Source organism: Silurus aristotelis (assembly GCF_946808225.1).
Source record: "Silurus aristotelis genome assembly, chromosome: 19".
In the NCBI taxonomy this organism is placed as follows: domain Eukaryota; kingdom Metazoa; phylum Chordata; class Actinopteri; order Siluriformes; family Siluridae; genus Silurus; species Silurus aristotelis.
The window spans coordinates 12,560,935-12,573,396 of record NC_139592.1 but is presented as its reverse complement, the minus strand read 5'-3'; the positions used below and the strand labels follow the sequence as shown (position 1 = coordinate 12,573,396).

Genomic DNA, 12,462 nt, shown 5'->3' with positions numbered 1-12,462 from the left:
CAGATTTATTTATATGTGGTAATGTTCAGCTGAAGGTGAGAAATGCAAGCTAGTATACATTAAGATCATGGATAAACTATTTCCTGTCTATCAGAGCATGTTACTGATGGACTGCAGATTATGGAAAAACATCAGTTTGTATTAGAGCATCTATCTACTAAAACCCCTAAATCTGAAAAAATATATATTTAACCAAGCCCTAAATAATAGAAAGTCCCTTTGCCTCCTGTGCTCTCTCTTTGTCCTTTTCAGTGACCCGGCCCTGAGCACCCCTAGGCGGAGACACTCATCTGGGGGCATTTCCACCACACTAGATATGCTCCCTGGCCTGGAGGGAGTGGAGCTTGGCATCTACGGCAGGGTAAGACTCTCATGGATCATTCAAAGTGTCTATTAAGCTCTCATCAGGACGTGTCAGTATGAGCGTGTTTAGTGAGGCGTATGATCGAGACCCTGAGGTGCATTAACAGCCTCATTACAGTCAAATGTGAAAAAAACGAAAGTATCATTATGATGTAAAATTGACGAGTTGTATGGATTGTGTGTGTGTTTCAGACTGTGTCTTATGCCCGGTTTCTGTACCCCACTAATGCACTGGTTCGTGAAAAGCCACCGGAAATCGCTCTGCAGATGCCCCACCCCAGAAACAGCATCCCATGCAGCAGCTGCCCTCCATCCCGTCTCAACAGCACTGTAGGCTTTGACTTGGGTACGAACTGTGTGAAAACCTAATCATCCTCTTTAACACCCTCACGTGCACATGCACACACAGTGCATATTTCGAAACTCTTCCAACACTTAGCTGTAATCAGCGTAGCTAATTGCCCCAAGGTCTGCTGAAAATAAGTATAGTATTGCTCATTATGTTTCTGAAGAATGCAAATGAAGGCTACACACACACGCACACACACACAGTGCTTAAAATAAACCCTCCTTGTGCAATGTGACTCATTGAATGTGAAGGGAAGTGGCAACGAACATGCTGCAGCTGGCCGTTAATAATATTCTTTAAGGAGAGTTTGTGTCTGTGTTTGTGTGTTCATTTGTTCTGGTTCTCAGTGTGTCGATCATGTGAGCATCTTATTGCTCACTGCATCCTGTTGCCTAATTTAGCAACCCTTTATTAATCATAAACATGGCCCCTCTGCGTGTTAAGGAAGTGTGGATTTGGATAGTTTTGAGTTTTACTGTGTAGACTGAACTACATTCACAGGCTTAAAATGTATAAAAAGTAAACCATTAAGTTAAACCTCTTAATGCATTAAAAGCTCTAAAATTATAGCATTTGTTTTGTAAGCGTTAAAATAGACAAATTCTGCATTATCAGTTTGGCACAGGAAGCAAGATGTTCCAGATGGCCAAAGAATCATATATTTGCTATTAATAGAGCAAATATATAATTCAGAATAGTTCTGTTTAGTTACATTCACATTTATAGTGCATTTAATTTGTTATATATAAATTAAATTAGGAATGTATAAAATGTTTAGCTGTTTTTTTGTTCTATTGGGGAAAACAAATTTGGATAGCTGTTTATTTTTTGTCTCATCATAAAAATTCCATATGGTTGTTCAGGATTCGCGGCCGAGTTTTTGCCTGTGTGGAGGTAGACATGTTTTCCTCATGTTTGGGTAGGTTTCCATTGGGTTCTCCAGATTCATCTCACTGTCCACATAGACTCCAAGGGTCTCGTATAAAACAAGTTCTACGTTTGTGTATTCAACATGCCAAGTGCACACAAGAAAATATGGTATTTATTACAAACTGAAGCATTCAGAATTGATTCGCTCGTGTATGGCCACACGCTTTTGCATAAAGAAATCTCCCCCAAATTATCAAACACACAAATAACTGATTCATGAGAACACTGCTTGTTACAGATGACTCGGAGCATTTCAGAAGATCTTAAAATGGTCCTAAAGTACAGCTACTGTAACATGAAATACAAAATAAAAATGGTTTATGTCCTACTTTTATATGTCTTTTCCGAAGCTAAATGCGATTTTAAAAAGTGCATGTGCGGACCTTTTTTGCCCCAGTTACATTTTGAAACTATGCGAACGATGTGGAAATTCATCATTTATGATGCCGGTTTTGGAAATGCAGTGTTATGTGGCGTTAGCAAGATGAATAGCGTTGAAATGTGTTATTATTTGACTCATGGCTGGATGGCAAATGCCAGACATGTCTCCAATTTCTGCTTTAAACACGCCTGTGGCTAAATCCTCTAGAGTAGTGATCAATTAAACTGCAGTGGCAAATGAATTCAACTGACTCGCTCTCAGCCTGGAGTATCTTGTGGTGCCTTAAAACGTGATATTCATTTCGCAAAGCTGCACATAACAAATCTGTGAATGAGGCATCATCCCAATCTGTCTTTAACTGTGCATTTTATGTATGATTTTAGCTTCCGTTTAATCAGTGTCACTCGTCTACACCTTGCTGTGAGAACCTTTAGTTTAGTTTTTTGACAATTGGTTCTCTTCATGCATATATGCACAGAGTACAGAAATATAGGCACAACCTTATGCACAAACAAAACGTAATAAATCATGTCGAATGCGAAGAAACATGCATATTCAAGGTTTGAATAAACCTGTGTGTATGCAGGAGTGATAAATAAGACCCCAGCTCTGAAAACGCTGATAAAGTTGAAGTGGTTGCTGAAGATTAATGTTAATTCAAAGTTATAACCTGTCTGTAAAGACAGTATGAATATATGTTGGAAAATATAACCCATTTTGTATTTGTGTGTGTTTTTTAGGTCTGGATGACACAGAATATGATCCCAACCTGCTAAGTGACCCGCAGTGGCCTTGTGGAAAGCACAAGAGAGTCCTGATCTTTGCCTCTTATATGGTAAGACAAAAATGTGTCCAATGGATTAAGGAGACCTTGCACATGTGTAGCCTTTTTAGTTAGAGCTACATTGTTGTTGTGAGCCAGCAACTATGACTGTTTTGTCCCTTTTTGCCCTTTAGGAAGGGATTAGTGTATGACGGATGTCTGACTGATTTGTTCTAGTGTGTGTGTGAGGAGGTCATATTCAGGTTTTTCCATGATCTCCCGCTAATCTGTCCACTATATATCATTTACCACATGGAAGAAAATAACTGTAAAGATCAGTGTTCATTGGGTGCATTTCAAAGTTCTGAATGCACACTATATACGGGCAAAGGTATGACGACTCGACACCCAGATTTGATTCTTAAAAAGTTCATCTTTGAACAGCTGCTACAAACTTGTAAACACACAACTGTGTAGTATGTATGATCTCTCTACTGGAACTAAGAGGCCCAAACATGTTTCTAGCATGACAACATTTCATAGACCATCTACTCAGCACCTTTGGGATGAACTACAGCAGTGACAGTATGCTTGGTCTCATTGACTGACATCAGTGCAAGACTTTACTAATGCTCTTGTGGCTGAATCCACACAGCTGTGCTTCCAAACATCTAGTGGAAGAGCAGAAGTCATTCTGACAGCAAAAGGTGTAGTAAATTTAGAAGTCTGAAGCAGCTCAATATGCAAATTGGGTCTGATTAATGTCAGCTATTGCCATTTAGTGTGCCCTGCTTGGACAAAAAATTGTTCGATACCAGATATATCAGGGCTCATCAGAGTTGCTGAAAACTATCGGCTGTACTACGCAAACATGCCATACAGAAAAAAGAATTATTTTCCAGTTCAGTGATTTCTTTGACTGGTATCCAACAGGTCTGGATGAAGAAAAAAAAAAAAAAAAAAAAGGATTCACATTTCAAACTGATATAGCACATTTTGCTGATATAGCAAGTATTGAACAGCTGTTATTGCTTCTTAAGCATACTGTATCAGGCAATATATACAGAACATGGGCATTATAAGGAAATACTCTGAGGTAATTACTGTTACATCTCAATTAGTTTTAAATTGATTGAAATCAGATATTTAGTCAATGTTGTTAATCAGTTTGTTTGAACGCTCTATATTTTATATACTATTTGTAATATTTTCTATATTATGATTTTGTGTCACAGTACAATATTTTTTTTTATAATGTTATGGAAAAATGTTTTGCTTGTTTTTAAATGTTTCTCCTTCACAATAAAATGAAATTAAATATACTCTTGATATTTTTAAACACATATGACCCAAAGCAATCAGAAATTTACCGTTATTTCTAATGAACAGTTTTTAGTCTTAAAATGAAATTTATTTAATTAAGGAGTCAATAGTAGAAATGAAAGACCTTTTTTTGCAGTGTTCTTTTAAATTATCTGACGTGACTGTGTGCTTTTCTCTTTTTTTCCAATATTACTCCTGTTCTGTCTCTGTGTCTCTTAGACAACGGTAATAGAGTATGTCAAGCCATCAGATTTGAAAAAAGACATGAACGAGACCTTTAAGGAGAAATTTCCTCACATCAAGCTCACCCTCAGTAAGATCAGAAGGTAGGCAAAGTATCATCAGGTGAACCTTCTGCTTGTTGTTCAAAGCAGTCTGGAGCCCAACAGTAGCAACACACACGGGTTGAAATCTAAAGTTCATGATAGTTTATGGCATATCATGGAAATCCATAGAGCGTGTAAAGCCACTTGTGATTTTAAATTGGCTTCATTTGAAAACATTGTTGTTCACAAAAAGACTTGTATAGGAGTGTAACTTTTTTGAACATAAACAGAATAAATTAGCATTTTTTTTTTTCTTCACAAGGTTTATATCTAATTGCTGCAGTGAGAGTAAAATCCACCAGATCTCAAGTCCTGTCTTTGTTGTTGTTGCAGTCGATTGCACCAGCTGGGCAAACACCTAGTTGTAAGGCCTATGTAGAATTAATACCTGTTGCACCATCTAAGTGTAGTGCTATGTAGCGCAAGTCAAAAGTAGGTGGTAAATGGTAAGTCTTCACCACTTGCAAAGAAAATATAAAATGGAAGTTATAATGGTGCATCTAACATGCAGGCTAAATGAGCAGAAGGCTTTTAGGCGTAAAATAGTAATGACTGTACCAATCCTCTGGATATATATGGATATAAAGAGCCTATTCAAAGATTTGATTCCAGCTTTGCTGAATTGTTGGACAAGAATTTGTGATCCCCACAGTAACTGAGAGTAACAGAGCGTTTTCCCCCAATCTGAGTAATTCAATTTTATTTCTTTGGCTCAGCAGTCAAAGTCGATTATTTCTTCACTTTGTCAACTGTCCGACTCCCTGATCTACTCTCTGCTCCATTGACTGGTGCTGTTATCGCCTAATTTTTGCATTCTAAAATATGCATATTCTTACTGTAGCATTTGATTATTTTTCTTGTTTGACAATCTGGTTTATTTCATTTTCATTTTTTGGTTCAGCAGTCGTTTGTAATTTATGCATTCGTGCCAGTGTATGTAAATTTCTAACCATAGCAACATGAATGGCAAATTAATGGTAAATAATTCAAGGCTAGATAACACAGCTGGAAAAACCTTAGTAAAACTAGGTTAAACTGGGTTTAAAGTTAACCTGTAGTTTCAGCTCTTAACAAGCGAGTTCACTTTACATACAACAATACTAAAGTTTATCCAATAATTTTTTTTTCCCTGTCCCATAAACTTACCCCTGTCTCTCCCTCTCCCTCTCCCTCTCTCTCTCTCTCTCTCTCTCTCTCTCTCTCTCTCTCTCTCTCTCTCTCTCTCTCTCTCTCTCTCTGTCTCTGATTGGGATCAGTTTGAAGCGAGAAATGCGTGCTGTAGGTGAAGAGTGTTTTCTGCAGCCGGTCACCATCGCCATGGCGTTTGCGTACTTTGAGAAGCTCGTCCTTCAGGGCCGCCTCAACAAACAGAACAGGAAGCTGGTGGCCACCGCTTGCCTTTTGCTGGCTGCAAAAATCAGCAGTGACTTCAAGAAACAAGAAGTCAAGCAGCTAATTGATGTGAGTTTAGACAAACAGAACGCACACACGCATACATACCGGTCACATTATAAGAACAATATATTATACCAATGCAACCCAAAGTCACATCTTTTGAAAAAGGATTTAATTATGGCACTTTACTTCGGCAGATGTTTACAGATCTTTACACATTTGGCATATGTATGTTGCTATGTATTGTCACCCACCAAATCATGTAAATGTGCCAATAAACATGTAAATATAGAACGATTGACCATTAAGAAGGGTGTTTTGTAGACTAATATTAACTAACACCCTGATACACGTCTGCTTTTGCTGTCTTACTGGTTGGAGTTCTCGTCACTTGGAAACCACTTGCTGCTGTTGTGGACGGCCTCACATGGAGAGTCTAAAGATTCATGAGATGGTACCACTTAAAATCCACGTCATTAAGGTCGCCGATGACATGACCGTGGTGAGTCTCATCAGCAAGAACGAAGAGTCAGCATACGGAGAGAAGGTGAAACAGCCTGGTGTAGCGCCAACAACCTGTCTCTGAACAATGACAAAACAACGAGACGGTTGTTTACTTTAGGAGAGCACAGAGCCACCATTCTTGACTGATCATTGATGGATCTTTCATGGAGATCGTCAAGAGCACCATATTCCTTGGTGTTCATCTGGTGGAGAACTTTACCTGGTCACTCAACACCAGCTCCATCACCAGGAAAGCCCAGCAGCGTCGCTAATTGTTAAGAATAAGAGGGAGCCCATCCCCCTTCCCCATATCCTGACCACATTCTACACATGGACCATTGAGAGCATCCTGAGCAGCTGCATCACTGCCTGGTTTGGGAACTGCACCGTCTCGGATCGCAAGTCCCTACTAAGAATAGTGAGGACAGCCGAGAAGATCAGTGGAGTCTCTCTTGCTTCTATCATGGACATTTACATCACACGCTGCATCAGCAAAGTCAACAGCATTGTGGACGACCCCACACACCCCTCACACACACTCTTCACCTTTCTGCCATAAGTAAAGACGTTTAGATGCATTCGGGCCTCACATTTAGACTGTGCAACAGTTTTTTCCCTCAAGCCATCAGGCTTCTCAACGAATAGAACTGAACTGAAACTAAAACTCTGCATGTTACTGCATTGAACTCAAACACACAATACTAACATTTTATATTACAATTTTTTTTATAACTACATAACTGTTTACATGCTGTTTTTGCACATCTACTTGACTGCTGATATTGCTGTTTTGCACAAACTACTGTTTTGTCAAAAAAAAAAATTTTATTTACAAGTACACGCCTGTATACAGTTCTCTTTTGCACATTGTACTGTATAACACATTATACAGTAGGTTTACTGGTGGCGCTATTTAGTGCTTTGTGTCTGTCCTGCACGGTCTCGTGTTGTCTTTTGTCTGCACATGATGCACTTTCTGTGGCGAGAACAAGTTAATTTAGTCCTTAACTCTGTGTTCTGTTGTATAGCGCTATGTTGTGTGATGCAGCTTTATGTTGTTAAATGTAGCACCAGGGTTCTGGAGAAACGTCTTTCCATTTTACTGTGTACTGCGTCAGCTACAGTATATATGGTTGAAATGGCAATAAAAGCGTCTTGACTAGACTTGACTTAAAGATTGACAGCTTTTAAATAAAATTGATAGATGTAATTTTGCTACAATGGTTTAGAACTCAATTTCCATTTACCGGTTTGCACTCGAATCTCCATCAGTGAACAGCTAGAATAAGAGTTCGTTAACCTATGCTGAATTTCCTGGTCGTACAATTCACACAAAGCTGAAGTTAGATTGAGTTTTGAGTCTGGTTCTTCTCAAGGTTTCCTCCTAATATCATTTCAGGGAGTTTGACTTTGCCACCTATTAAAGTAAATAAAAAGGAATTTATTATAAACTAAAAATTGATCACTGTACTGTATGTATGACCTCTAATATTGCACATCAGTTAACTGTTTTATTGGGCATGTAATCAAGCAATTTTGGCTGTAAATAGTCACTAGTTAATATAATGTGTTGCTATTAGTGTATACATGCATTATCAATACATGATTAAACTTTAAAAGCTTTAAGATTTTTTAGAAGGTAGTTCTGGCTGTAATATGAAAGATATATTTATTTTAATGCATTAATCTTTACCATATAGTGTCTTTAGTAACAGTTCATGGACAGGAACTTGTATGGCATGTGTTTGAACCCCGCAGCTTAAACAACGCAGCGGCTAATTTATAATATTTTCCTGGGTTTTTCCCGGTTTCACAAACTTCAAGCCAAAAAACTGAGTGACATAACATTAGACCAACGGAAACAAAAAAACGCACCTCACCTGTGTTCTGAGCTGCACAGCTTCGGGAGGAAAAAAAAGTTTTTTTATTTTAAATGCACGCCGATGCCAAAAGATAGACTCCAGAGAGAAATAGTTATGAAAGGAAGGAGGAAGACAGCGAACAATGACTTACTTGGTCGGCTTCTGTTTAGATACAATTCGTTGCAGCGCGTTGAGTCTGGGTGAAGGGAGAGCTCACTAACCCCAGTTGCAACAGAAATCATATAAGCACAGACAGGTTTCCAAAACTCGTGCTTTTTTATTTTTCTTGGCAACAGCATTACGGGTTAGTCAAAGAAACTTAGAAATGAGCATCAGAAAATAATAAGGACATAATCCTCGTCTTAAACACACGCAGTAATACCGGAAAAATGCTGTGCCGGTCTTTTCCAAAAAATACCGTTATGCTCCTAAAGGAAGTGCAACTTATTTCACCCATTACACCGTGTTTAACGTGTCTTTCATTAAAGCCTGTGTAAAGTACATTGGTGTAGACACCTGTGGCTTTCAGTGGGTACGGCTTATATATGGGTGCGCTTTATAGTCCGGAAATTACGGTAATAATAAATAGATATTAATGCTATGTTTTGGAAGTTAAAACGTAAGTGAGAAGAGGAATCCTCTCAGACATGTGTCTCAGACGTTGAACAACATGATATCAGACTATCTTCTTCTTCTTTTGGCTTCTCCAATTAGGGGTCGCAACAGTGGATTATCCGTCTTCATACCACCCGTCCTCTACTTCTGTCTCTTTCCAACCAACTACCTGCATGTCTTCCTTCACCACATCCATAAACTTCCTTTTTGGTCTTCCTCTTTTCCTCCTTCCTGGTGGCTCCATCCTCAACATTCTTCTACCGATATACCCCATATACCTTCTCTGCACATGTCCAAACCATCCCAATCCATGCGCTGTCGCTCTAATCAACTCGTTTTTAATCCTGTCCATTCTCGTCACTCCCAATGAAAATCTCAACATGACATCAGACTATTATCCACTGAAATGTGAAGTGTTTTCAATTACTAAATGGTTTAAGTAGAATAATACACAACAGGCCATTCTGTTGTTTCTTTCTGCAAGCTGCATACAATAACAGTGTTAAAAACTTTCCTGGAATTCCACAAACGTGCTCCAACATGCGCACACATTTTTCTGCGAATCAGATTGTTCAAGATTTCCCCATTCCCCTGTCTGTGTTAGGTTAATGATCTATCCTTTTTTTTTTCTCCACGCAGAAGCTGGAGGAGAGGTTCCGTCTCAGCCGACGTGACCTGATTGCCTTCGAATTCACCATCCTGGTGGCTCTGGAGATGGCCCTCTACCTTCCTGACAGCAAGGTCATGCCCCACTACCGCAAGCTGACCCAGAGCCCCTGCTGAACTGCTTGAGTTTATCAGTGCTTGTTCATATGAGAGAAGAGGAAAAGAAAAGGTTGCCAGTTAAATGTTAGCAGTTTGCAGTGCTGATCTATATCTACACTAAGCTCATGGGGGAAGAGAAAGTGGATCTATTTATACTCCACAGGCTCGTACAGAGTCTGTGTCATTTATAGTTAGTATTAACTTCTGTTTTGTGTTTTACTTAAGTCAAATGGCACTAACGCAAGATCGATTATATGGCCGTAATGTTTTAAAGGAAGCTTTTAAATCAACTCTAAAGACTCAAATAACAAGGTAGGGCTTTTTCCAGGTTCTGTTTGTGTCTCTGTGTCTGTATGTCTCTGTCAGTGACTCTGTGTCTGTGTGACTATGCGTATCAGTCCCCAAACACCCCCCACAAACCCCCCCCCCCCAAAAAAAATGTTTTTTATTTTTACTTTAATATTCAGCAGAACTCTTCTTTCCCACTTACCTGCACATTGTTTTGTCTCTCCAAACTATTTGATTTTCTACAGTATAAAAAGCTTTTGCTCCTCTGTATTCTATGCATTTTTAGAGCACCGATTATATTATTGCTATCACACACCAGTAGCAGTAGTATGTGATCAGACTTGTGCAGTATTTACTCATGTTCTGGGTTATTTCAAGGCCCCAGTTGTCAAAATGCTCTATATTAGAGCTGATTTAAACTTAAGCGCATTTCCTGTGCTTCTGCGTTCTGGTATTTTCTACTTTGAAACTTGACATTTAAAAAAGAAATAGTGTGGCCCAGGTTCCCCAACCCCCCCCACCCCTCAGGTTATTGGTGCTTTGTTTATCATGGTTAGATAATAGCTCGAGTGTCACTGTGAACATTAATGTGGATTTAATGGAGCAGCCAATACAAAGCCTGCAGTGCTTTCTGTTCCTGTAGGATACTGAAAAGCACAGATTAATAATTGAGATTTATTCTCAGTGACGGCCCTCATACATCATTGATATGGTTTCATTTGGCTTCTTGTCTGAAAAGAAGCACTACACAGACGCTGTAAAGCAGGGCTGTGAAACATAGTCTGATAATCGTGGTCCAGATTAAAATCCACGGCGGATATTACGGACAATTTTAAAAAGGATTTGCTAATTGTAAAATTGTCTGGAATATCCTTTCATAAAAAAAATCAACTCATGGCCCATAATTGAAATGCATGTTTGAAAAGTCTCTGTTAATCCAGTAGGGGGCAGAATGGAGTAAAAAAAACATTTAGTCAATTAGCAAACTACATCTGTTTTGACAGGAACTAATTTTTTCCCCCACCAAGCAGCAGGTAATGAATATTATTGCAGTTATATATATATATATATATATATATATATATATATATATATATATAATATATATAATTTTTTTTTTTTTTTTTTTTTTTTTTTTTTTTTTTTTTTTTTTTTTACTCATTTTTACAAAAGACTAAACAAAAACAGGGGCCAAGCCTAAAAGTCAATGGTCAGAAATCTGGCAAGAATTAAACAAATGGATTCCACTCAGTGTTTCAGAGCTTCATTTTATGTCAAACATTTAAATCATTAATATGTTTTTACTTTGGTGTATAAGAAAACTATATAAGTAAATTTTCCTGGTTTTTGTCCCGTCCCCCCCCAAAAAAGTAAACGAGCAAAAGTTGGCACGTGAGCTCTCGGGAGTGCATTTGTTTAATTCTTGCTCTTTTTCTGACCAATTATTTATTGGAAGAGCTTTTAAATCGTAATATTATAATGGACCCAGTAATATATCTATTGTGTTGTGTAAAATCATTATTTATATGATGTATAATCCCAGGTCAAGAGGGATAAATATTTATGCAGTCTTTGTGATTTATATGGTAAAAGCAATATTTAAAGAAAAATGTCTTATTATGGTAAAGAATTGCAGGCTGTTTATTTGTGGGTGATGCACTACGTGGATAAATATTTGGCGACACCTGACCAAAAGATTGTGCTTTTTGAACATCCCTTTCCGTACTTGGTTCCTGTTATCTTCTGGGAAGATGTTCCAGTAGATTGTGTAGTTTGGTTGTGGAAAATTGTGCTCATTTAGCCATAAGGATGTTAGTAAAGTCAGGTACTGATATACAGTTGGGTGAGGAGGACTGGGGGTCCGTGTTTCATTAGGGTTAGAGCCCTTGATGGCAGGCCACTTAAGATTTTCCACTATATCCATTTTATCCTCGCCAACTTTGTGGTAACATTTTGGGGAAAAGCCACATATGGCTGAAAGAGTCAGGTGTCCCAATACTTCTGTCCATGTAGTGTATATGTTTTGAATAATAAAATCTTACCCTTTTCAGATGAACGATGTGTTCGATGGAGATGGTGATGTGTCCTACTAAACCGATTTATTTTTGTATTTTTTTTTATGGGATGTTAGTATCATTTCCGTTATAGCTGAAACCTCTGACACCTTAAAATGTGGGTCAGCCAGCAGTTATGTCATACATTGATTATCTTTACAGCCACTCCACTAAACAGCTTTAAAGTAGTTTGATGACAAAACAAATCAATCCTGATTCTACTTTTCAAGAGTTAAACCTGCAAACTGACATGATCTCTTTTTGTCCAAACTGCACGACGTTGTAATCTTTTTTTGTGTTTACTTTGTTTTAATAACTGCAGCATGCTAGCCCCATTAATAATCCTCCAGCAGTGTTGAATAAAACTTCAAACATATCAGATGATCGCAGTAAACTAGAATCGCACTAAGATAAAAATCTAGAACACTGTGTTCATACCAAGTCTTCCTTCCTTCATGCATTCATACTCATGTGTTGCGTGTTTTATATCTTGACGATGTTGTCTGCTGCTTGTAGAGATACTTCACTGTTCAGAGATGAGAA

At 38.2% G+C, this 12,462-nt stretch overlaps 1 protein-coding gene across 1 annotated transcript in view; it reads left to right on the top strand.

The window, feature by feature from the left end:
- cables2b (Cdk5 and Abl enzyme substrate 2b) overlaps positions 1–10,913 on the top strand; it is a 30,968-nt gene extending 20,055 nt beyond the window's left edge. Inside the window, exons 4-9 of the mRNA XM_083570204.1 lie at positions 253–361; positions 556–709; positions 2,765–2,859; positions 4,330–4,436; positions 5,693–5,897; positions 9,452–10,913. Coding sequence (XP_083426330.1) covers positions 253–361; positions 556–709; positions 2,765–2,859; positions 4,330–4,436; positions 5,693–5,897; positions 9,452–9,595 — 814 coding nt within the window. The 3' untranslated portion in view covers positions 9,596–10,913. The remainder of the gene's footprint in view (positions 1–252; positions 362–555; positions 710–2,764; positions 2,860–4,329; positions 4,437–5,692; positions 5,898–9,451) is intronic.
- Positions 10,914–12,462: the final 1,549 nt, after the last annotated feature.